Source organism: Hippoglossus stenolepis, chromosome 5, assembly GCF_022539355.2.
Source record: "Hippoglossus stenolepis isolate QCI-W04-F060 chromosome 5, HSTE1.2, whole genome shotgun sequence".
Classification (NCBI taxonomy): Eukaryota; Metazoa; Chordata; class Actinopteri; order Pleuronectiformes; family Pleuronectidae; genus Hippoglossus; species Hippoglossus stenolepis.
The window spans coordinates 8658879-8681673 of NC_061487.1; the positions used below are offsets into that span (position 1 = coordinate 8658879).

Below are 22795 nucleotides of genomic sequence, written 5' to 3' on the forward strand. Positions count from 1 at the left end.
TATATAGTATTATAAATATATGGTTATGAGCTATCAAATTGATAAAGAAAAAGTGTGAGTGGGGTAAAGGTTTGATGGAGGTTGCACCTAAATGACTGAAAACTTCAACATAAAACAAGGACAAAGCTCTTCATTCCATACAAGTTTATGATAAAAATCCAATGAGACAAGATCATTGATTCATACAAAGTAACATAAGCCAATTCAACTTAATCTCTAATAAAAAAAAAAAGGAAAACAAGATTAAATAAAAGGGTAGAAGGAAATGCATTCATCAACATGTCGCAAAACAAGAGGATTTTCATCTTTTCCGACAATAATCTGACAAAAATATTTATCAGTTACAACATGGCTGTCTTTTGTTCCACAAAACACATACGTCTTTAAAAAATTAAGGAAAAATACCATGTAGTTTATTTTAACTAAAGCCTGGGTAAAGAGGAATACAGGAAACAAATGTTGAAATGATAGGTAGAAAAGTCTGACCCTGTTGTCTTATGTTCTGAAAACAGGAAACTAAACCCCCCACTGTGGAAATTTATTTGTATATGCGAGTTTGAAGGTGAAAGACGTGGAGACCAGTTAAAAAACAGATGATTAGGTGACACATAGTCCATCTTGGTGCGGAAAAGATCCTGATGTGATGCAGTTCAATGAGCAATATGAATTGTGTGTGCATCTCAGTAAATTCGGCCACGGCTCCTGTTGCCTCTGGTTCCGAAGCCTCGTCCTCGCCCGCCCCTGAAGCCGCCTCGCTCTACAGTCAACATCAACAACAAAATTAGAAGAATTCTCCAGCTTCAAAGTTTTAAATAGTGTTAATAAAAGAGTGGAAGATGGCACAGTGTTTCACCTCTGAAGAAAAAGTTAAATAAAAGACCTTTGTGTCATGCAATCACTTTCATTACTCAAGTATGATGCTCTGCCACAAGAATCTGTTTAACTGGTGGGTCATTCCAGGTTAAATCGTCACACGCTTGAGCCACACTGTCACATATCATAATGAAAATCAGCATGGTGATATGTTCACATGAGAAATATTTTTTTTATTGACTCAGATCATAATTTAGAGAGATATGGGCTAACGAAGTTCTCACACTGCTTCTTAAAGGTTCTTTACAAATGTAGTTTTGCAACAAATATAATTAACTTGTAGGTTAAACAGTTTACACATGTTGTATTTCCTGGAACACACTATCCAGTGGTGTAGGAGTCCATCAACAAAGACGTGTATCGGTATTTTATCTGTGCCTGACCACTAACTGCTCTTCAACAACATTGTAAGGAATCGCTGACTTCAGATAAGTAAGTATCTTTCTCAGCAAAAACACAAATCAGACAACTGATTACATTATGAACCAACCTTTTTGCAATTCAACTTAAAGTATTATAATCACTCATAATGTTATGTTCTTAGTGAGGATAACATACTCCTGGGTTAAATATGGACCTTTTTATGAGATTCAAAATGATTTAAGGACCATTTCTCTGGGACCAATATTAAAAGGAGAAATTACCAGTCAAAATCACAGTGAATTAGGCCCTAAGGCAGATACAATTTCAGTTCCATAGGTTTCTCATATGACCAAATCAGCATGCCAAGTTAGAATATGTGATTTTGACACAGAATCCAAGCTGATAACAGCTGCCACTCTCCGCTAATAAACAGATGCAACTTTAAACCTGCAGAGGGGGTGTGCTTGACACACTACAGAAACATTTTCAGGAGTAGATTTCAACAGAACTGAAGAAGCCTTTTGGGTGGGAGGTGAAACGTTTTGAGCCAAATTATAGATGAATATTAACAGCACAACAATGTTTGCATAAAGTGCCACCAAGTTATTCTCACCATTGCTGAAATTGCCAATGGAGGCGCTGTACTTGCCGCTGGGGGGATTGTAGATTTGCCGAGCATCCCTCCGGGGCAGAGGAGAGATCTGTTTTTTTTCGCTGCCTCCAGACCCCATCTCCTCACCTGACGGACGCTTCGCTCTAAAAAAAACAAACAGAAAAAAACATAGTCAGTGAAGATCTATTAGGGCAACAGAGAGACTCGGCTGCATGAATGGCCTCTGACAGCAAAATCGTAGAAGTGGGAGCAGACTTACGCTACTGCCTCCGCCTTCTGGACAGGTTTCCAGGATAGAGTGACTGTGCTCTTGTACGATGGAGGGTTGTGGAAGAGATCCTGCAAATACAATCAAGTTCAAAGACAGTCCACCCCTTGAACACAAAGTGATCAGAATAATGGGAGCTTTGTAATCTAATGTTACAGCCCATAAAATAAATACTTATTTTGTAACAGATACAATTGTCAGTTTGAGGTGACACCCTCAAACCGGTTGGTCGTAACTTGGTTCACTGGACTGCACTTTAAATGTTTCTCTATAAACATAAATGAAGTAAACATATAAGAAACACCTTTTCAGATGAAGGGGCTCGAGGCAGCACCATGGCATCACCGATTAGAAAAGGAGTGCTTTATAATAAATGTGTGATTGGCACAGGATTCACATGTATGCATTGGGGGCTTCAACCATAACACTGCTCGTTCACTTTGAATAGGATGATGTGATTCATTGTTCTATTGCATTGCTCATGCTGTGTACGCCAGAAGCTGTCACCAGCCAATCAAATCATATTCAAACATCACCCAAGTGCACGCGTTAGCCAATGAAATCACATACATGCAAAAGAGGACGCAGAGGCAGTTGGTGAACAAACCGGCTATGTTGTGTCTCAAACATGAAATCGTGGGTGTGGTCATTATAACGATTGCACCAGTACCATGCCCCGAGCACGCCCACCGCCAAGCGCTAACGCAGTGCATCTGTGTGAGTCCAGTATCACGGTTTCCTTTCGCCATGATTTCATTTGCTTCCTTTCTTACTTGAAGAAGATATTCTTTGGTATAAGGACATGAGGTTGAGAAACAGGGAGGTTGTATTGGTGGTCAATGTTTCCATGGTTTTTATATCAGTTTTTTTGTGTTTTTATATTACTTCACACTTTGCTTGGTCTGTCATGATATGGGCTAAAGGTTGGGGGTGGAGGTTTATGGGATAAAACAAAGGAAGAGGTGGGTTTGGTTGTAAAATAAATAACATGATAAAACTCTGGAATTACACTTGGTCTGCCTTGTATCACTTTTATACCCCCTCTTTTTATAAACAAGAAATCAAATCACAAAAAAACATGTAAGCAGCAAGACATTTGTGTCACTTTGTGTGTATGACCAACACCTTACCTTGATGAGGACATTGATGTTGTTTGTGATCTTCAGGGCCACCACTTTGATTTTGTTCTGATAACACACAAGATAAGTCAGATTTTGAGATATTTTCCAGTTTTTTCATAAGCAGACCTATCAAATATAAACGTGCAGTTGTTAATACCTCTTCTGTCTTTAGAGCATCTCCTGTCTTGCCCTGCAGTGCAACTCGTAACTGTCTGATGTAAACCTGCAGGCCTCTGGCAAAGTACTGTAATCTGTGGAAATACAAAGGACAGTCAACTTAAAGAAAAAGTAGTTACTTTTAGATCCAGTGAGTCAACCAATGAGCGTGTAACAATTGAACGTTTAACTTATGTATGAGCCCATTATTTAGTTTATTGTACTGTAGGAGATGATTTTTGTGTGTCACTTCTTCACCTGATCTTGAAGTCTTTGAGACGCTCAGCATCAACTTTGTCGAGGAGGAAGTCTGGCAGCTTCTTGCCAAGCTGGTGGAAGCCAAAGAGGAGGCACTCAACGTAGCTGAACTGCAGTTTGGGTTCCTCGGTCGTCGAGTTGTCTCCATTCTCCACTCCTTCTGGTGGCATAGGCATGAACTCCTACAAGAGCAGAGAATACTTAAAAAAACACAACTGGAAGCTTTTAACTAGGGCCTCTTGTTGATTACAACAAGAGTTTTTTTTTTTTACAGATATAGCAATAGATTTAATAATTTCTCCCTAATCTGAGTTGAAAAAGACTGACATTGTAATAATTCAAAGAAAAATTTAATCTCAGAATCAGGGGGAAACAGCTTATGTGTATTTTGATTTTCAAGTGCATTTTCCCTGCAACAGGACAGTCTGTTCTCACCAGCAGCTTGGTAAACAGCATGTTGAGGTTGGCCTCCAGCTTTTCCATGTCTCCACAAAACGGACTCATCTCAGCGAGCAGCTTCAGTACCTACACACACACAGTAATATGCATTGCTAATGAGAAAAAGGGTTGCGTGGTGCAGACTAATGACCCATTAACAACATGCAGTTGGCGGACACCTCTGACAGGTGGCTGCCACGCTGACTTTGTTTACTACAACTACAACCACTCACCAAATGTCAGACATTAGGAGTATCGACCTCACACCACACATATTTGTCAGCCCAATCGGAAATAGTGCTGTTCCAGGCTTAACAATTACAGGCCATGTAACTGGTTTTTTTTGTCTAATGGCCACACTGGTTGTAAAAAGCAACACTGATTACTCTTTGCACTCTTAGTTCTTGTCCTGGGCCATTGTTTTTTTGGGATAGAATTACAGAGAAGTGGGAGAACACTTTAGGTGTGCGGGAATTTGACCAAGAGGAGATTAGAGATCTCCATAAGGCCGGGCAATTAACCAAAAATGTATAGAAACGGACATTTATAAGCTCCCATGACTTTATCTTGCTCATGTCCGTTAACGCCTGGGCAAGTGGTGTATAAACAGAAAATATATGGAAAGTACGGGTGCTTATTATGTCCTGCTCACACAAGAAAGTTCTGATTTGCTATGGCGGGCAGTAGGGATGAACACAGGCTACCTACCAGAAGTGCCAATGCAATGTTAAGCTCCTTTGGGTAAATTTGTGATTGAGATATTCGGCTATATAAATAGAATCTGCTTGACTATCCCACAACACTAAATATGCAAATTATAGTCCAGAAATACTCTGCAGCACTGAGATGGAATTAGCCAGTAGGAGCAAAAAGTGTCATTCCAGGAGACATCATGGAAAAAACATTTTTTTAAAACTGCACATTTTGATTGACAGGTTAGAAGGAAGAGCTCACCTCCAACTGAATGTCCAGCTCAGCCACAGGACTCGTCAGGGTACTGAGGTTGGGCAGCACGTGTTCACAGAAGTAGGTTACAAAACGTGTTGAATGGACATTTTTCTACAAGAAAAGAGAAAACTTATATTAATTCATACTACAATGATTCATTGAAATATAATGTGTGTTTGCATATATGGTGTATTACAGAGGAATTTGCTAATTTGTCAGTAAACCTAGGTAGAATTCTATCAAACACAGTTTGAGTCTCCAACCCTAATTTCTATAGACAATCAGCAGTAGTTTACAAGTCCCGTGAACATACTTTATAAAACGGTTATATTACTAACTAATGTAAAATTATCTTAACTAAGAATATTTGTCACTCCCATTTCCAAACAGGTATAGAATCTAAATGTGCCTCTGCTAAAAGACAGGCACAACATCTTTTATAAGTGAAGACATATGAACTTGTTTGAGGTGTATGGTTTCTACTCACGGAGAACAGGGGCAGGGCCTGGCGTGTGCACTGCAGCAGGCGGTCAACAGTATCAGGGTCGGTCGGGTTGAGAGCCTGCTCGAGGAAAGCCTGCTCTACCACCAACTCCACCAGCTGCTGCCGGCCGTGCACCGTCTGCAGCACCCGAAGGCCGGACACCACACGCATCAACAGCACAAACTCTGCTCCTGTCACATCCTCCAATACCTGAGCAGACATCGAAGAAGGGACAAGAAGCTCTTTATCAACGTGTATTTCTTTTTGTTTTCAAAGACAAACATCCACCAGATGCTGCATCACTTTTATCACATTTTCACAGGGCAAGAGATAATGCAGCAGAGTTCAAGTCAAGCTAACAGGTAAGACTCTTTTTGTGAAAAGTGAATACAGGCCAGTTAACAGAATGGAAAGACACAGCAGTGTGGTTGATGTTTTCTATATTAAAAAAATGTACATTGCTAAGATGACAGGGCGCATAAGGAGGAAAGTTCAAGGTAAGGCTCTTTTAAAACAATAACTTAACTCATGATGATAGATTGATCTATTAGACTTATGTGCCCACAAATTCACAGGACAATTTCACATTAAGAAAACAATTGCACATTTCAAAAGAGAAAAAAGTCAGTAGCATTAACAGCCACAGCCAAAACACTCAGCTTTGACCAGAGGCAGTCTGAACACACCCGGACTCCAGTCCATCATACGGTGTGATGTAGTTGGATGTTAATGACCTGAACTACATTCAGACTGACAGAATAAAGATCACAAATCACTTTTGGACTTATTACCAACCTTCTTTGTTTCTGCAAAGACGTAATCCTCCACCTCCTTTGTCATGACTTCCTCTGTCAGGGTCTTCAGTTTGGCTGACAGAAACTTGATCGCCCTTTCCCGCACTATGTCCTCTCCCTGAAGGATCTGTGAGAAAAGGCCTCCGAGAGTACCTGGACAACAAAACACAGGAGTAGACAGGATTAAATGAATGATTAGATTCAGATCTACTGGCTGTGATGGAAGAATAATGATGGAGTTGGTTCACAAGGCAATTCTCTCAGGTATCAGTGCAGAATGGCAGTTACTAAAACTAAACTAAAGATGCCCCACATATATTGTTGAATATAGATGGCAAAAGACAAAGCCCCTAAAAAAAATTATACAGTACAAAAGGATCTCACGGTGGAATTAGTACCCCGGTGGGATGCATAAGAAATACCTTTTTCACAGTGTCCTTCTCCACCACAGCTCTGAACTGGGTTGAATAAGTTACAAACATACAAGAGCATTATTTATATCAACAAAAGGAGGGAGCAGCACTTACCCTTAGCATCTACCTTGAAGATAGAAACAAGTGCTACATTCACTTGGTTGAATTCGGCTGTGTCATCTAAAATCACAAAAAATATAGAACGGTCAGCAGTCGATAAAAAGACTGGATTAAAAAAAGACTGAAGTGTAAATCCTATTAGAATGATCCAATACCAGTTTATAACATTTTAAGATTGAGCTTCACATTTGCACCTTCACACATCATAAGTAAAATGTTTATGTTGGACACATTAAGTTGTTAAACAAAAATCAAACTTAAACAGTGCTGTAAGCGACAACATGAAGTCCACATCTACGAGCGAGACCGACTGATCTGAGCAATGTTTGTGTTTGATGAAGAGATATCTCTGGCTAGAAGATGCGATGTAGAGAAAATCATCTTAACAGCGTAGGTTGCACATACAATTTTATATTTAAGGAAACAGTGTTGCTCATTTGTGAAAAAGAAAGATCCCATGAGAAATTGTGAGAAGTAATTTACGCAACACTGGTGTTTAGCTAATACAAGTCAATCAACAAGAATCAAAATGAATCCATTCTTAATGTTGTAAATACGTTTTTTGCGAGATCCGAGCCAATGATATTATTACAGATTCATTAAAATAGCACAGAATCACATCAAAACCAACAGAACAAGACACTGTTCAGATTGACATGCTAATGCAACTTCCAGGGTATCCAGGAAACTAGGACGACTGAAAATTTCATTTGATATTCACTTGGGGAAAAAGTATTGACTTATTTACTGAGAAAAATATAATCAGACTAATCAATAATAAAATGAATCACTGGTTCCAGTCCCAAAGAGTTTATCTTGAGCGATCATTACCTGTCTGAAGGAGCTGGGTGAGAATATCTGCAACTCTGAGGATGTTCTCGCCAGTTGCAAACCGTGGGAGCTCCTTGATGGCCTGTCGTCGAATCTGAACAGATGGACGGATGTTATAATAGAATATAACTGCACATTTATTGAGCCAAAGGAGGAAACCCCACATCAATTTAGGAGCACATAAAACCTGAGGCTCAAGAGACTTTTAGGGACAAGACAGTCTCTGCATCCTACATCGAGTATATTATGTACCCGACCACATCTGTATCCTTTAATACTAACCGAGACATCTTCATCCTCACAAAGATCAAGCTGAGCATTTATGGCGGCATCAGCGAGTTCCGGAAAGCTGCTGAAGAACTTGGGAATAAACTGTGCTGCCAGGCGTTTCTCCTTGGGGCCGCCCTTTACACCATCCACGATTACTTGGTAAGCATCTTTGTGCTGCAAAATAAAAAAAAGAAGAGTTATTTAGCAATGGTTATAGTTTCAGTCCAGAATTCATACCATGTTATATTACGAGGTTCAACTGAAAGTTGCTGTGCTCTAAAGATCATTGTGTTGCTGCACTCCGTGGAATCGCAGCGCTAAAGGCCGATCAATGGCGGGTGTTACTTTGAAGGTGCCTGGGTGTTAACTGATAATCAGGTTAAGCAGAAACTTGGGGGTTTGCATGGTGAATACAGCAAAGTGGGGGTGCTTAAAAACTCATCAGGGTCAGCCCCGATTAAACTGAGAGAATAGAAACCAATGTTGCATTTTAACCAATCTGGAAATAAAAGTAGTTTTTTTTTTTGCAACACTACACATACAATATGGTAATCCTCATGTTTTGCTGCGTTGATTTTGACAATTCCTATTAAACCTTTCTCATTACATGAGAAAAATGATATCTATGATGTTATAACAACATCATGGAAATACCACACTGAGATGCAGAATACCATAAAACATGTCCATTAATTAAAACAGGATATCTCATAAACCTCATGTAACCTTATTGGCTAGAAAACCCATCTAGTAAACATATACAATTTTAGTAAAAGTGGTGCCACCCTTATTAGTAAAGTTTAAAACTAGACACTATTTCAAGGGTTCAGACGATTTATTGTCATATGCAGAAATAAACAAGTTATCATTGCTATGAAATTATTAGTTCTCTTGGCTCTGCCTGGTGCCGTCAGTTATTAAGATAACAAATTTTAAAATTTTAAAAAGCTAGAAACATCCAAAGAAAAAGAGAAACATTTAAATATGTATATATATATATACGCTGGAAACTAAGTTGATATGAACGGAGGGGACTAAATATAAGAGTCGCCTGTCCCTTCGCACACTATAATTCAACAAACTTTCTCCTCTGGACATGAGTCTCAAATAATCTGAAGCAACAAAAAGACTTCATTATTCATTGGAGTAGCCTACGCAGCAAACCGTTCATTCCTTGTGTGATCAAGAAAGATGGGCACAAAAACATAGTTAATTCCTCTGTAAATGTACAAAAGTATAAAATGGACAAACAAAAACAGTGAAATAATCCCCATCGATCTGCAGGAAACCATCATGTTGAGTCAAATAGAGTATCGAGGGTCGGGTGGGCTGCCCCAGCCTTTGGGGTCGCCATGGCGAAGCTGTTAACGTTTGCCCGGTCACTACGATAGCTACGTTTAGCTTAGCACGCACACAACAGTGTTATGTAATTCAACGAAGATAGCAGAGCTATGAGAGAAGCTGAGCAGCACCGCTCCCCCTCGGCTGTGTTTAAACCACAGCTCGAACGGGAACATTTACGCGTCCATTTACCTGACTGAGGTTGTCCTTAGCATCGGCCAGGACCCCGTAGCTACGGTAGAGATCCTCAATGGTGACCGCCATCAGCGTGCGTCCGGGTGGCTGCCTCTCACAGATAAGACCGCCAAGGAAACCGCAGAAGAAAACTCTTCTCGGGTCACTTTCTCTCCGCTTCCAGGCGACTGTAACACACCCGACGGCGTATTACCGAGGGAAGGGGTTCTCCGGAGAGGGGACGGGCTGCGAGATTGGTAGAAGATTGTGAACGGACTCCTTCCTCCGTCGCTGCTCTGACAATGCTCTTCAGCTAATATGCTACGGAACAAAGAGAGCGGCGCATGCGCGGGTTAAGCGAACCCTGTCAGCAACTCTGCACACGTGACACTAGTCTGCGCAGTAGTGGTGCGCAGTAACTCCACTCACGGTGTCCTCAAAGCACATGTAAACACAAGTTTATTTATTAGTCTCATTTCATGAGACGTTTTGTTATCTCCATCAGTGCGAAGTTTTGTTCATTCATATTTTCTTGCTCCCTGTCTTTTTTTGGTAAAGTTTGTAGACTAAGATGATAAAGAACCCACCATCTTCTTTTCAAAACCAGAAACAATCGGGTTTACACATACAAGGAATTTGCTGTGGTGTATTTATTCAAGTATAAATATTCTAAAAAATTACAGATAGGAAATAAATGTAATTTAATTTAAAAATACTATATATATATATATATAGTGAACTAGCTTGAAAGACGCCTCCACTCAGATATTTCTTTTGTGCACTACCTCCACCAAGGAGGTTATGTTTTCACCCCTGTAGGTCTCTTTTTTGGTTTATAAGCAAGATCACACAAACCAACTGATTGGATTTCCACAAAGCTTGGTAGAAGCATGTGATACGGGTCATGAGAGAACCCATCAAATTTGGATGTGGATCAGGATCAGAAGGTGGATCAAGTGACTTTTTTTTTCACTTTCTTTATAATTTTCTATTTATCAGTTTTTAATGTTTTACCCCTGAGACTCCAAAAGTGTTTTGTGGACTCAAACACTTCACCCACCTCTCCATCGGCATAGTGGCGAGCGGATAACAAGTGAATTTTCATTTTTCAGTGAACTATCCCTTTAAGAATGTATCATTGATAACCATTTGTCCGTTCTGTGGCAGAGACACACTGGAGGCAGTCTTGAAATTTACTTGACATATAGTAAGTTCTACCCAGCAATGTGACGCAGGAAAATCGGACTAGGAGTATCGTGTTAAGAAAAGATGCATCAATGAGGACAGTCAGTGCAAACAATTTTACTGAGCAAATGAGTTGCAACAACAGTTCTGTACAAGCAATTTCTCCTTCCAAAAAATGTTACTAGCGTAAGTAGCTCCAGATACAACAAATGTGGTTTCACAGGAATCGGATGCCTGCTCCAAACTGGACTCCATCACATATCCTGCAAAGAGAAAAAAAAGTAAGAGATGAGTTTCAAGCAAAACAAAAAATCTCATTGTCTTGAGTGTATGTCAAGGATGCATGAACATTGAAGGAATGCTCTTATAATGTGTGTGGGAAGTTATCATACATCGACATGATTACACAGAAAAGGCTTTTGTGTGATTTAAAAGATTTGCTTCACGACTTTTTTTGTCTTGATAAACCCTTGAGTAGATTTAAAATGTAAACAGTGGTTTCAGTTCCACTGAATGAGATGAAGAGACCACCATTGCATACAATGTCAGCCTGACTATTTGGGCTATGTTGTTGCTCTCAATGAGGAAAATTCATTATTACCTCCTCCAAGGTAATTATTTTATTCGTCTGCAAGTATTTGTTTGTTTGCAGGATTATGCAAAAACTACACAACCAATTTTGTGGAGGGTTAGTGTATGACACAAGGAAGAACAAATTAAATATTGGTGAAGATCCAGATCCAGGATTTTCTTTAACATTGCACGATTTTCCTTGATTTGTCAGAGAATAATTCATGGATAATGATGACAAAAAAGGGGAACGATATTTATGAGTGTGTGTAATTTGGTGCAGCAGATCCAAAGAAAAAAAATCTGGATCTAGCGAATTTAAAGTTGGGACTGCTGGGCCTTGGCAGAGGTATGCGCTCTCTGAGTGCCATTCTAGTTCAATGAGGGTTTGTAAGGGAGCTAATGGGCTTCAACCCTAACCCTAACCAACCCTACCTGTCTCCACTCTGGACTCCCATGGGAATGCAGTAGTTCAGCTCCAGCCTGGCAATGTTCCCCAAACGCAGCACAAGGCCCACTCCATATGACCAACGGATGCATTCAGCCAGTTTCTTCAAATGTGCATATGGCCCCTCACCTGAGTAAAAACAAACATATAACTGAGGCCAGACTGAAGATCTTCACCCAAACAAAGTCCAAATTCCAAACTTTAACAAGAAATAAATTCTAATTTTCACAATCCTTTCTGATAATATCCACACATTAATGTCAAGATCTGTTCCATAAAACATGAAGTTTTAACTGTCATTAAATTGGTGCTCATTCTGCTTAAAATTCTCACCATAGTTGAGATTACAAAGGTTTCCGGCATTGAGGAAGAAGTGTGTTCTGAAGAGGTCACCAAAGCCGCCCCGGCCCGGTCTGAAGGGTAGAGGGGTGTAGAGGTGGAGACCTCCAGCCCAGTAGCCCTCTCCTCCCAGGTAGTCACCTGCCATCCCAGTAATACCAGCACACAAGCTTTAAATTAACCATCACACTTTTGTCTCGTTACCAAGCAACTCGGCCAAGTTTGTATCTCACCTTCGCTCTGTGGGCCCATACTGTACATACTGAACCCCCTGATACTGGTGGGGCCACCGAGATAGAACCTAGAAGGATGAGAAAAGACACACATACATTATACAGATATGGGCTTTATGTAAATACAAAAATAAACAAAATACATATTTTTTTATTTTTTCAATTCAGTTTAATGACGAAATGGGCCTAGATCAGAGGTTATCAAACTATGAGGCGGCTTCCCCTGGAGGGGGGGTACAGGAGAGTTAAAGAAGGGCAATGGAGGAAGACACATCAGGCTACAATAGGTGTAAAGTGAAAGGATCAGATGCATGCTGGTAATCTGAAAACAACAGATCAGGAAGTTAGTCATTGTAGTTTGCCAGACCGATACCAACACAGTCTGCAGCATCACCAGCAGTGGCTCATTGAGACAATTATAGTATCTACAGAATGCGATTGCTCCACTTTGCAGAAGAGTTCCTGTTCTGTACTGTTCCTGTGACTCATTGGTCAAATCTGAACAAACCACAATACATATATATTTTTAGACTCAATCTGTTCTCAGACATGCAATCCAGAAAATGCCCAGACAAATTGCTCCGGACCTGTGTTTTTCCCATATAAAGAACACAGCAGGAGGTTGTCCAGGTCAGACGCATTCACAACAATGGGAAAATCTCTGACATGTTCAGGTGAGGGTTAGCATCTGGGTAAAGCATTCAGGACGCATTACATAAAGCCACAGAAATTACATGTTTTTGTTAACAGCACATCGCCACTGGGGTCAGTTCTTATCACTAAAAGCTCTCGAATCTCTTTGTCTCTCCATGTTGACAACTTCTTCAGCGTCTTCTAAGAGAGAGATTTGTATTATTTTTGTTTCTTTCAGTTTTGCATCTGTTGTGTGTTAGAAATGTCATCAATGCTAGAGGGTAGGCAGGAGACTGTCCGGAGAAACTGATTTGGACATTTGCATCCTCACATACAGCACCTCCAGATAATTTCAGGAGAGTTCAGTGCATGTCTAAAAGCAGTTTCAGTGGGACTTTCTTTTTGAGGATATCATAAATGGATGCCAATTTGCTGAAAATGAAGACAAACAGAAGCTTTAAAATTGTACTCACATTGTTTCAATTTGATCTGAGGAGAAGGCCACAGTTTAACACTTTAAAAACCCCTGGTCTAGCTGATAACGGCAATAGGCTGCTGCACTTTATTTGTGTACCTGTCGGCGATGCTTGTTGGCCTCTCACCAATGGGTAGGAGCAGACCGCCCCACAATGAGGCAGAGAGGACCTGGAGGAGAAAGTCAAAGTGTCTAGTTAAGCTGAGTTCATCAAATTGTGGTTTATTTAGACATAATAAATGTTGCCTGGCTAAAGAACTACACTAAATGTTTTTAGAATTTTCCCCTATAGGATGTTTATTTAATGTTTCAGAAAAGAGTGGGTATATTACTTTAATTCTTTACCGAGCAATTAATGATTTGACACAAACTATGTAAAACTTCTATAACTTCTAATTTGTACTTGGGCCAGTAAAAACGAGATAATTTGCTTAATGGCAGAAATGTAAAACGCAGAATCTCACCGAGTCCCAGAAGAGTGTTTTGTTGAGCTGGATCTCAAAGTCCTCCTTCAGGAAACTAGCATCTCCCCCAGTGAAACCAGCAAGTTCCTACACAACCACAACATTAACATAATATTGTTTTCGTATGTCACATAGAAATCTCTGACTTTGTGGTGAAAAACAAACCTGATGGATCTTCAACAGGCCACCTTTCCTGGGAAGGATGGAGGAATTTCTGCTGTCAATGACCATAGAATGCTGAAAAACAAAATGACAAATATTGCCAAATGCCAATATTAAACACAAGTCAAATCCACCCCACAAAATATAACTCTAAATTGTTGCACAAAACAAATTCAAAGCTCTGCTGAGTAACAGGTTTTGTATGTAACCACATGAAACTCCGTCAACATTTTAAATCCAACATTTAAAAAAGAAATTCAACATGAAATAGGAGAAATACCGAGAGTGAGGATTTGAGGGAATGGCCACTCTCCTCCCGAATAGCAAACGAGGCAGTGCGAGCCAGACAGCCCAGCTCTCTCCAAACTCCCTCCCACTTTAGTGTCTGGCTGGTCTTCCACACGGGGAACTGTGTGTGAGACATTGGTAACACGTTCATTAGTAAATGAGCTTTAATAATAAACACATTTTTTATGTGAAAAAACAAAACAAAACACATAGATATAAACAAGTATTTACGCTGATTTCTGCAGAGACGCCTCGATCCGTCTCCCTCAGTGAACTCCATGGAAACTGACCAGTTACTTTGTACATGTTGATTGAGATACTGAAAATGAACAATGAAAAGAAAGGTCAATACCTTACAAGGGTTCCTTTTTGATTATAAACCAAATCCATCTATAGTTACTGCATTAACTGCCCAGCTAGACTACAAACTGAAGGACCCTCATCTAGAGCTAAAGCAGCAGCAGCGTCACATGTGCCTCATGACCAACCTCAGCCTCAGCAAAGGAATAACCCTTCCCACAGATATTATAGACAGGCGTTCATATTACACCGATACAATAACCTAACAATTATATATCTTGTGCTGTTCATATCTTACTTGCGTTCAAAGTGTCCTGGTTGAGGTTTGAACAAGGACAGGCCGTAGGACGTCTCTTTGGTGCCATAGGAGAACTGGAAGGTCAGTTTCTCTGCACGGCCAAATACATTAGGTAACTTCAGGCCCAGTACCTGTAATTACAATGGGTGAGATTTGTGTCAAGGTAAAAACAAAAACCTTTAAACTGACCTTTAAAAAGGCCAACGTAACACCATGATTGGATCCAGAACTGTGTGGCCTCTCAGAAAGTAGATGCTGACACCGTGCATTGTAGCACTCACCATGCTTCCTTCATTGTTTCCGACCATAGTGTTGTAGCTGCCCGTCATTCGTCTCAGCTCAGTGACCTCGAAGGTCACGTCAAGGCCATTCGGAAGAGCGTCCTCACCTAAAGGCAAGAGAAAGTAGAGACAATAAAAAATCTAATTCAGGGTTAGTTTAAAACAATGAGACAGAAATCTCATGTGGTGATGCATGTCACATATAATTATTATTGTCCAACACAGGAGATTAATGATTACAACTCGTACATTTATTTGGAAAGTACCTATGTATAACCATAAGACTGTGCCATGACTGACAGTACCTCGTGATGTGTCAATAACAACTTCGACTTTTCTGAAGATACCGAGACGCAGAAGCTTCTGTCGGGCTTCATGAGACCTTCGCATCACCTGGACCACAAAGTGAACAATGTGTTTATTCCATTAACTGCTATTCACATGCACAAACAAACAAAACACAAACAGCCATTTTTTATAACTGCCGTCTACATGTGCACCTACGTCAATCAAGTTTTTTGCCCTGAAGACTTCTGCGATTTCATAAGTCAACAGGTCCTCCTTGGTTCTTCCGAGTCCATCTATGTGCACTTGTTGAACCACAACCTGAAAAAACAAAAGGGACGAACATTAATAGGGGCATCATAAACCTCCAAATCAAAGTCCTAGTGAGGGAGTTGTGTAATTACTGTCTGGTACAAAACAAATCTTACATCCTTGTTTTCAAGAACTTCTTGTTTGGGCTCCTGTTCAATATCTGCAGCCTCGATGTCGTCTGCCTGAACCCCAAACTCTGGCCCTTTCATGGGCAGAGGGTCCAGGCTCTGCAACACAAAATATAATAAATCAAATCTGATTCTACTTCTTTGAATGTATTTTTCTTCACAACATTTAAAACACATTTTGCAGACAGGGATTGCAAATAACAGTTGGTTTTTCACACAGACCAGACTACTAATTATTTGATCAATCAATTAATCTTTTGGTCTATACAACAGCAATAAACAGTGAAAATTGTCCATCACATTTCTGACATCTTCTAATTTCTGTCAATCCATTTGATGATTAATTTAATTATTTGTTTCAGCTCCTATAACATCAAACTGCAAGGAGATACAATTTACAGAAAATATAATTGAACAAATTAATTGTGATCGTTTTTTCTTGAGATCTCAGAAATGTTTGTATGGTTGCACAATCATTTCCATATATAATTATATGTAAATGGGAGACGTTACGTAGGTCAAATACAAATAGTATGATTAAATATGCGCCAAGACAAAACAAAAAGAAAAATATATATATATACACATGGACAGAAGAGTATAGGCAATTGATATTATTTTTCTATAAATTATATAAACTAGATGGAAAATTATACAAAACTTTTTCTTATTTCTTTCACATGGCTCAAGATTTAAGTACACAGTTCTATAAATCCTTGTTCAGTTCAGTTTGATTATTGATCTAAAAATAATACTTAGTATAGACATTTAGTAATGTCCAAGATGGCAACTGAGAAGTCCACTGATGTCTTCAGCTCTATATTGTAGCTATATTTTTGACCTGGATAACCTTTTCCTAGCTCCATATAAGACGTCAATATTTCTAATACTTTCTTTCTATTTACTGCTGCTTCATACTTCAACTGCACTATAATCCAGGTGGAGACATTGCACTTTTTACACCACCACATTTGTTTGACAGCCTTAGTTAATGTTCAAACTCGGATTAGCACAAAATGTGACTGTTATTCCACTAAAATCAACTAATGAATAATTGCATTGTCGCAGATAAAGCTACATGGACATATACAAACCAGTTAGAATTACCCTAGCCTTTAACAGCTGCAACACAAAACTCACATTTCAATGCATACAATACAATGATATGACAATCAATACGTTTTTAGACCCTGTACAATAAGTAAGTGTATTATTTCTATAGAATAGCTTTGGGGCTCATGCCAGACTACCCATCCCAGCAGCACCGCAGTGACTTGAGGCAGCACTAGCATCTCACATTACTGTTAACGACGAGTGTAAATCACACAGTGTACAAAGTATTTCGGTTTCAGTGTGAAGTAAACCACGAGCTGAGCAGGGAGCCATGAGCGAGTCGCAGAGCTGGACGCACACTGTGGCCTCTCTGTCTGTACAGTCACCGGACAACACAACACCCAGAGGTCAAAGTCACAGCCGGCTGCACGGTCTCTTACCCGGGCGTGGACAGTGCCCATGCCGAGCTCCGCGGGACACTGACCGGGTACGTGAGGACCGAACTTCTCAGTGTGGATAGAGACCAACTAATTTCACCTACATGGAAGCGGAGAGAGGCGAAGAAGCCCTGTAAGAGGAGGCGGCCATGTCACTTCCTTGGCCACGCCCTCCGCGGGCGCGCGTTCAACACAGCGACGCTGCGAAATGAACATGTGCGTGAGAAGGGTTGAGGAAAAAGAGAGGAGCGATCTTCCTCTTCTTCTTCCTCTTCTTCCTCACCAGTGGATAAGACAAAATAACGCGCAGCTTTTCCAGATTCCCTCTCTATAGATAATATGACATTTGATCTGATGTAGAAAAACTAAAATGATTTACTCTGTTGTGATGTGACTCTGTGTTTGGCAACGTTTCTCCATTCACAAAAATGAATGATGATTCTTAAAACCATCCTCCATATTTATTCTTTTACTCAATTAATTTAAGTTGCTTTCCACGGTCTTTAAGTTCAGACAACTGTAATAAGGTGTTATGGGTTCATTATATTTATTTATTAATCTATCTATCTATCTATCTATCTATCTATCTATCTATTATCTTATATATGTATAAGTTCTGTCTTATGTACAGCTTGTATGTACTGGTTATTTTTCTGAGCGAATGATTGTCATGATTGTTTTTGTATGTACATATTTTTAATTTTACAAAAAGATATATCTTCTTCTTCTTTGGGCTTTAACGGCAGCTTGCTTCCATGGTGTTGGATTGTTGTAATTTCCCTGGAGTTATTTAACTCATTCAATGTTTGGATTGTCAGATTTTAGTTCTGTTGAACAGATGCTTTCTGCCTTGTGCACTTCCACCACAGTCCAGTGTGCCGCGCCTGCTCCTGTTAAACCTGACCAATCCCTCCATCATGAAATGTTAAAGTAATTTTTACCATATGTGACCACTAGAGTGTGATGTAAGACTGGAACTGAGAAGCCTTGCCACCAGGCTAGTGGCAGAAGTCAGCCGTGAGGACAATGATGCAATGGTAAAAGTGAACAATGAAGGAGGAGGAATAGTGACCTTCTGAAGCTATACACTGTCCTCTGTGGAGAATAAGTATCAGCCTGAAGAAAGGGAGCTGACAGTCCGAGCAAGGTACTGGGGTTCCATAGAGGATCTAGCACAAGGCCAAGGGATTAAAGTTATCACCGTCAACGTCTATCAGGACTTATAAAAAGGGACAGTGGAAAGCACCAAAGCAACAAATGGGAGATGGGGAGATGGGGAGACATCCTGTTGGACCCAGATCTCAAGATTGGCTCAGCAAAGTCCTTCAGCCGAAAGCCACGGATATCAGCCAAAACAGAGGGAAAAAACTAATTAATAGGACCCTTAGCCTACACTGATGGAACAAGGAGAAGATAACACGGGTTCATAGGGATTTATTCTCAAGCAAAGTGATGAAGAACATCCAGGCTTTTCAAATGAATGTAACAATAGTGGATGGGTTGATTGACATTGGAATCCAAGGTGAAATTCAACATAAACAGTATCCCCGTAAATCGTTGTTGTAATCCCTGACATCTGCATTTGAGTTTGACTTCTGTGGGACTGCACAATCGTCTGCACCTCCCTCTTTGACTCCCCTTATCACAGCCACCACAATTTACCATCTTCTGTATCAAACATCCTCATGTGTGAGGTTACTAGAATAAATAAATGTGCAATTAAAATATGTACTACTGTATGTAACTTAATTTTTTATAAACATCATAAATGATATTTGAAAATATTTTTGTCAGTATTTGAATAGAGAGAATCATCCATCATGACAAGGATCACTTTGGCTTCACAACCTCCAGTTGTAAGAAGAAAGACCATCACTGCATATTTCTATCAATACTTGAATGTGTGAAACTACCTGAAACAGTATATACAATATATAGCAATAATAAAACAGGCTCATTTGACCAAACACAGTTCACTCCTCCCAGTCACATCCAGGTGCACTTCAAGATTATAACACTGGATGCATAAATATCAACTGGGTGGGCGAAAACATCGATATTCACAGTTGTTCATATGTTGCTGAGCTTCTCTGCAGGCCTTGCATCCTGTTAAAACAAAATAACATAAACATTCCTTCATAAGATGGTGAACTTTAAAGGGCTTGTTAGTATTGTTTTGTCATGATGTTTATAGTTTAGAAGCTGCCCTTACGCTTCTGTTTTAAACGTCTCATAGGATATTCTGTCTTCATTAGCACCTTCAGGACATTCATCAAAGTCCTTTATGCCCAGTGTGGTCAGAGCTGTGGAGAAACAGGATCAGTTCATTATGAAGTGATACTTGGCTGAAAAACACATTTACGTAAATTAATAATTAGTCTACTACGTATAATTATTTTATAATTAAAGGTTCTGATAAAGAAAAACTGAATACCTATGTGAAAAATGAATGCATACAAATATTTCTATAATTTCCCCTGGTGACCTGAGAATTATGTAGTCACTTTGAATAACAATCATGGATTTTAATTATATTGTGGGTGTGTGCAGTGCCAGTCCCTCAACCCAAGAAAATATCAAAAGTGTCCACATCGTGTGCTCACCGTGCTTGTATTGCGCAAAAGTGATGTGTTCTATATTGGTGGGGTCCAGGATCCCTAAGACTGCGTCCAGGTTGGAGTTGTTGAACAGATTTGGCCCTTGACCCCCGCTCTCTTGAGACATCTTTAGCTGTTCCAGCTGCTCAACAAGAAACTGTGTGGGTTTCTCTGAATGAAAGAATCAATCAAAACACATAATATAACATGACTATTGAAGTGAAATGATTGAATGATTTAGAGAAAGTTTGAGGCAAAATTCAGAACAACCACAACTGAATAAAACCGGGTATGATCAAGGACTTTAAATATTATAGCAACACGAATCTATATTGTGTCTAAATACGCTTTGAATACAATATTCACTATAAGTCCCGGAGAGGACCATTCCACCATGGTGGTGGAAGTAGTAACCTCAGAGACACACAGCAATACATGTACATTCATTCTTCAAGGATGTAGTTTGTAGTTCTTTGAGGATGTCGTTTGTAGTGCATTATACAGAGATGTGTTTCGAGAGTAAACTAGATATCGTATATCTGTGGCTGAGAAGCTGCGCAACAACTTGTTCCGGCTTCTCACCGCCGTGTAAATAGAGTTTGAACGCTAACTATCGCCAAAGCTATTCTTACGACACAGTGTGGGAGGACGTCGTGTGTGAACCAGAGGAATCATGTCTAACCAGGTCTGTAGAAGAAGAGCAGACTGCTCAGGTTTTCCAACAGCTCCATTATTCTGTGTCTTTTCAGATATTCTGCAGCGTCTCGTTCTTTCTCGGTCGCCATTTTCTCCGCATCCCGTTTGTTGAAACTTGTTGCTATGATACCAGCCGTGGAGGAGCACTGCTGTCGGAGAGAAGTGGAAATAAAACATTTCATTCATTATTGATTCATTGAGCTACAAGAACAAGAATTAATACATTTGTTTCAAAAGTGGTTAATCTACAAATAAATAGACTAATTTACAAAGTCATTAATTATTTGATATGTTAACAGTCAATAAAAGAAACAACAGAAAACAATCAATACGTAGATCATTTATAAGCACAGAATTCATTTACAAAGAAATAATGACAATTTTAATAATCTATTTGAAATTACTGTTTATAAAGACAAATAAATACCTTGATTCACAAAGCGAAGAGCACCGATTTTATCTAGGGATGCGAAGCGTCACTGTGCGGGCCGAGCACTTGCAAACTCGGGACCTGATGCGGCCGCGGGGGAGGGCGGACATGGACCGGGAGAAATGGCTCTGCGTTGAGTGCGTTTTGCGCAAGGATAAACGCGTCAATTTGGGGGCCAATTGGACAACGTACAGTGGAGTTACAACAACTTTATTTTCATGGCGAATCCGTAGGTGGCACTATGACACTGAGTCAACATTGACATAATGGAGCTGTTCAGGCCGGGACTCTGATCATATAGGTGAGAATTTTGGTGCTCACTGGACAATGCACAGTAGAGTTTTAAAAAACGTCCATTTCACAAACTATAAGCAATAAGGCTTATAGTAATATAGTAGTTCCTAATAAGCGATAACATACACAGGTCAATTGCTCAACTCAGATCTTAAGGTAATTTCACAAAAATTATATAAATTGTTTCCATTATCGCTTCATTACTTTCTCTGAGTACGCATACCTCCTCTATTAACTCGTTATTTATTTCCATCAAAAGCCCTATTTCCATTTTCAATTGCACAACCTCTTTTTTAAACCTCTGTTGTTACACAAATGTAGGTTGAGGGAGATTGAACACAGTACACTGAAGTTACAGCAATTTCATGTGTCACTGTGACATGTTGGAATTTGACGCCTCTAACATGGTGTTCGACAAAAACTCACAGTTTCGATATGACTTCATCATCAATGTCTTGAGGCCCTTCTGACAAAGTTTGACATGGTCGTGGTCAATGGCCGAAGAGGAATTAATCAAAGATTAAGTTGTTGTATCTCCGATGTGCATTGTCCAATCAGCTCCAAAATTCTGTCACATGATCATTCTCGACCTGAATAGATCTATTAGTCTGTGTGTGTGATAGCGCCACCTACTGGCAACAGGAAGTAAGCGTAGTTTTACAACTTTAATTCGATTTACATTAAATTTTCAAGGAGAGGACGTCCATTTAGAAAAAAATTGTATAAATGCCCTGGGTTATGAGCAGTCAGCCAATCCTGCTCAAAACTAAAGTGGTTGAGAGGGACAGTTTATTAAAATTTTTACATTTTTAACATTGTATTTATTTTCATTGATTTTATCTTATTGCTTTTATCTTATTGAATAAAGCACATTATCTACAATTAAAGTAACCATCTCTTAGTTCTATTGTGTGACACTTTATTATATTATTGGTTTAAATTGCCAGTAGACTGTCCTCAGTGATGTACAAGCACAGATTGTGTGTGACGAAGCCAGACTCATGATGTCCAATCAGATGAAAGTTCTTACAAGTTGTCTCTAGACTAAATTAAAATTTCCCAAGCAGCAAATATATAATTTCAGCTTGACATTATTTCCAGCACATGCAACATTTGTTATATTTGACAAGGAAGCTGTTGTTAACTGAGTATTTTCATATGCCAGTTGGAGTGCTATTAAAAGGTGAGGGGGCGAAAGCTTTGGGAAGAAGACAGTAAGGACTAGACAAGTGTCTTTCATCTCACCCCAGAAGAATTAGGATGTGGTTCAGGGTAATTCAGAGCCTGAGCAGGAGTCCTGTACTGCCTGAGTAACACCATGTTGGTCAATCGTCAAAATTGTATATTCATTTTGCAGTTCTATGTATATGCCTGAGTAAAATATTAACTGGGATATTTTTCATCGAAAAATATTCTTTGTAC

General features: G+C 39.6%; 3 protein-coding genes across 4 annotated transcripts; all 3 read right to left on the minus strand.

The window, feature by feature from the left end:
• Positions 1-129: 129 nt before the first annotated feature.
• Positions 130-9812, minus strand: api5 (apoptosis inhibitor 5). Its single transcript, XM_035157454.1, has 14 exons — positions 9484-9812; positions 7963-8124; positions 7681-7774; positions 6844-6909; positions 6318-6469; positions 5526-5732; positions 5045-5149; positions 4088-4177; positions 3653-3834; positions 3396-3489; positions 3248-3304; positions 2109-2188; positions 1850-1992; positions 130-757 (listed from the first exon to the last, which is right to left on the minus strand). The coding sequence occupies exons 1-14, from the start codon at positions 9553-9555 to the stop codon at positions 681-683; spliced, it is 1581 nt and encodes a 526-aa protein (XP_035013345.1). The 5' UTR covers positions 9556-9812; the 3' UTR covers positions 130-680.
• A 939-nt stretch (positions 9813-10751) lies between these two features.
• On the minus strand, positions 10752-17537 carry samm50 (SAMM50 sorting and assembly machinery component). Of its 2 annotated transcripts, none has more exons than XM_047339986.1 (15): positions 17360-17537; positions 15855-15965; positions 15646-15747; positions 15447-15534; positions 15142-15248; positions 14861-14991; positions 14494-14581; positions 14255-14383; positions 13978-14049; positions 13813-13899; positions 13448-13518; positions 12241-12308; positions 12002-12157; positions 11656-11797; positions 10752-10913 (listed from the first exon to the last, which is right to left on the minus strand). In XM_047339986.1, the coding sequence occupies exons 1-15, from the start codon at positions 17378-17380 to the stop codon at positions 10868-10870; spliced, it is 1419 nt and encodes a 472-aa protein (XP_047195942.1). In that variant the 5' UTR covers positions 17381-17537; the 3' UTR covers positions 10752-10867. The 2 variants fall into 2 exon arrangements, with proteins under 2 accessions (XP_047195942.1, XP_035013632.1); XM_035157741.2 differs by having other exon boundaries at positions 12002-12148; positions 17360-17536.
• Positions 17538-18774: 1237 nt separating this feature from the next.
• si:dkey-42p14.3 (EF-hand calcium-binding domain-containing protein 10) lies at positions 18775-22739 on the minus strand. Its single transcript, XM_035157748.2, has 4 exons — positions 20636-22739; positions 19960-20124; positions 19569-19659; positions 18775-19462 (listed from the first exon to the last, which is right to left on the minus strand). The coding sequence occupies exons 1-4, from the start codon at positions 20829-20831 to the stop codon at positions 19417-19419; spliced, it is 498 nt and encodes a 165-aa protein (XP_035013639.1). The 5' UTR covers positions 20832-22739; the 3' UTR covers positions 18775-19416.
• Positions 22740-22795: the final 56 nt, after the last annotated feature.

Bases quoted from the DNA above. Each gene is read 5' to 3' on its own strand.
- si:dkey-42p14.3 (XM_035157748.2), bottom strand. From the start codon at position 20,831: ATGAAATGTTTTATTTCCACTTCTCTCCGACAGCAGTGCTCCTCCACG. The intron at 20,125-20,635 runs GTTAGACATGAT...TCTTTCATTCAG, and splicing joins GCTCTTCTTCTACAGACCTG to AGAAACCCACACAGTTTCTT. The intron at 19,463-19,568 runs GTAAGGGCAGCT...TTGTTTTAACAG, and splicing joins GAGACGTTTAAAACAGAAGC to GATGCAAGGCCTGCAGAGAA.
- api5 (XM_035157454.1), bottom strand. From the start codon at position 9,555: ATGGCGGTCACCATTGAGGATCTCTACCGTAGCTACGGGGTCCTGGCC. The intron at 6,910-7,680 runs GTAATGATCGCT...TTGTGATTTTAG, and splicing joins CACCCAGCTCCTTCAGACAG to ATGACACAGCCGAATTCAAC. The intron at 1,993-2,108 runs GTAAGTCTGCTC...TGTTTTTTTTAG, and splicing joins CAGAAGGCGGAGGCAGTAGC to AGCGAAGCGTCCGTCAGGTG.
- samm50 (XM_047339986.1), bottom strand. From the start codon at position 17,380: ATGGGCACTGTCCACGCCCGG. The intron at 15,535-15,645 runs GTAGGTGCACAT...TTTGTGGTCCAG, and splicing joins GGGCAAAAAACTTGATTGAC to GTGATGCGAAGGTCTCATGA. The intron at 10,914-11,655 runs GTAGGGTTGGTT...TTCTCTTTGCAG, and splicing joins GGAGTCCAGAGTGGAGACAG to GATATGTGATGGAGTCCAGT.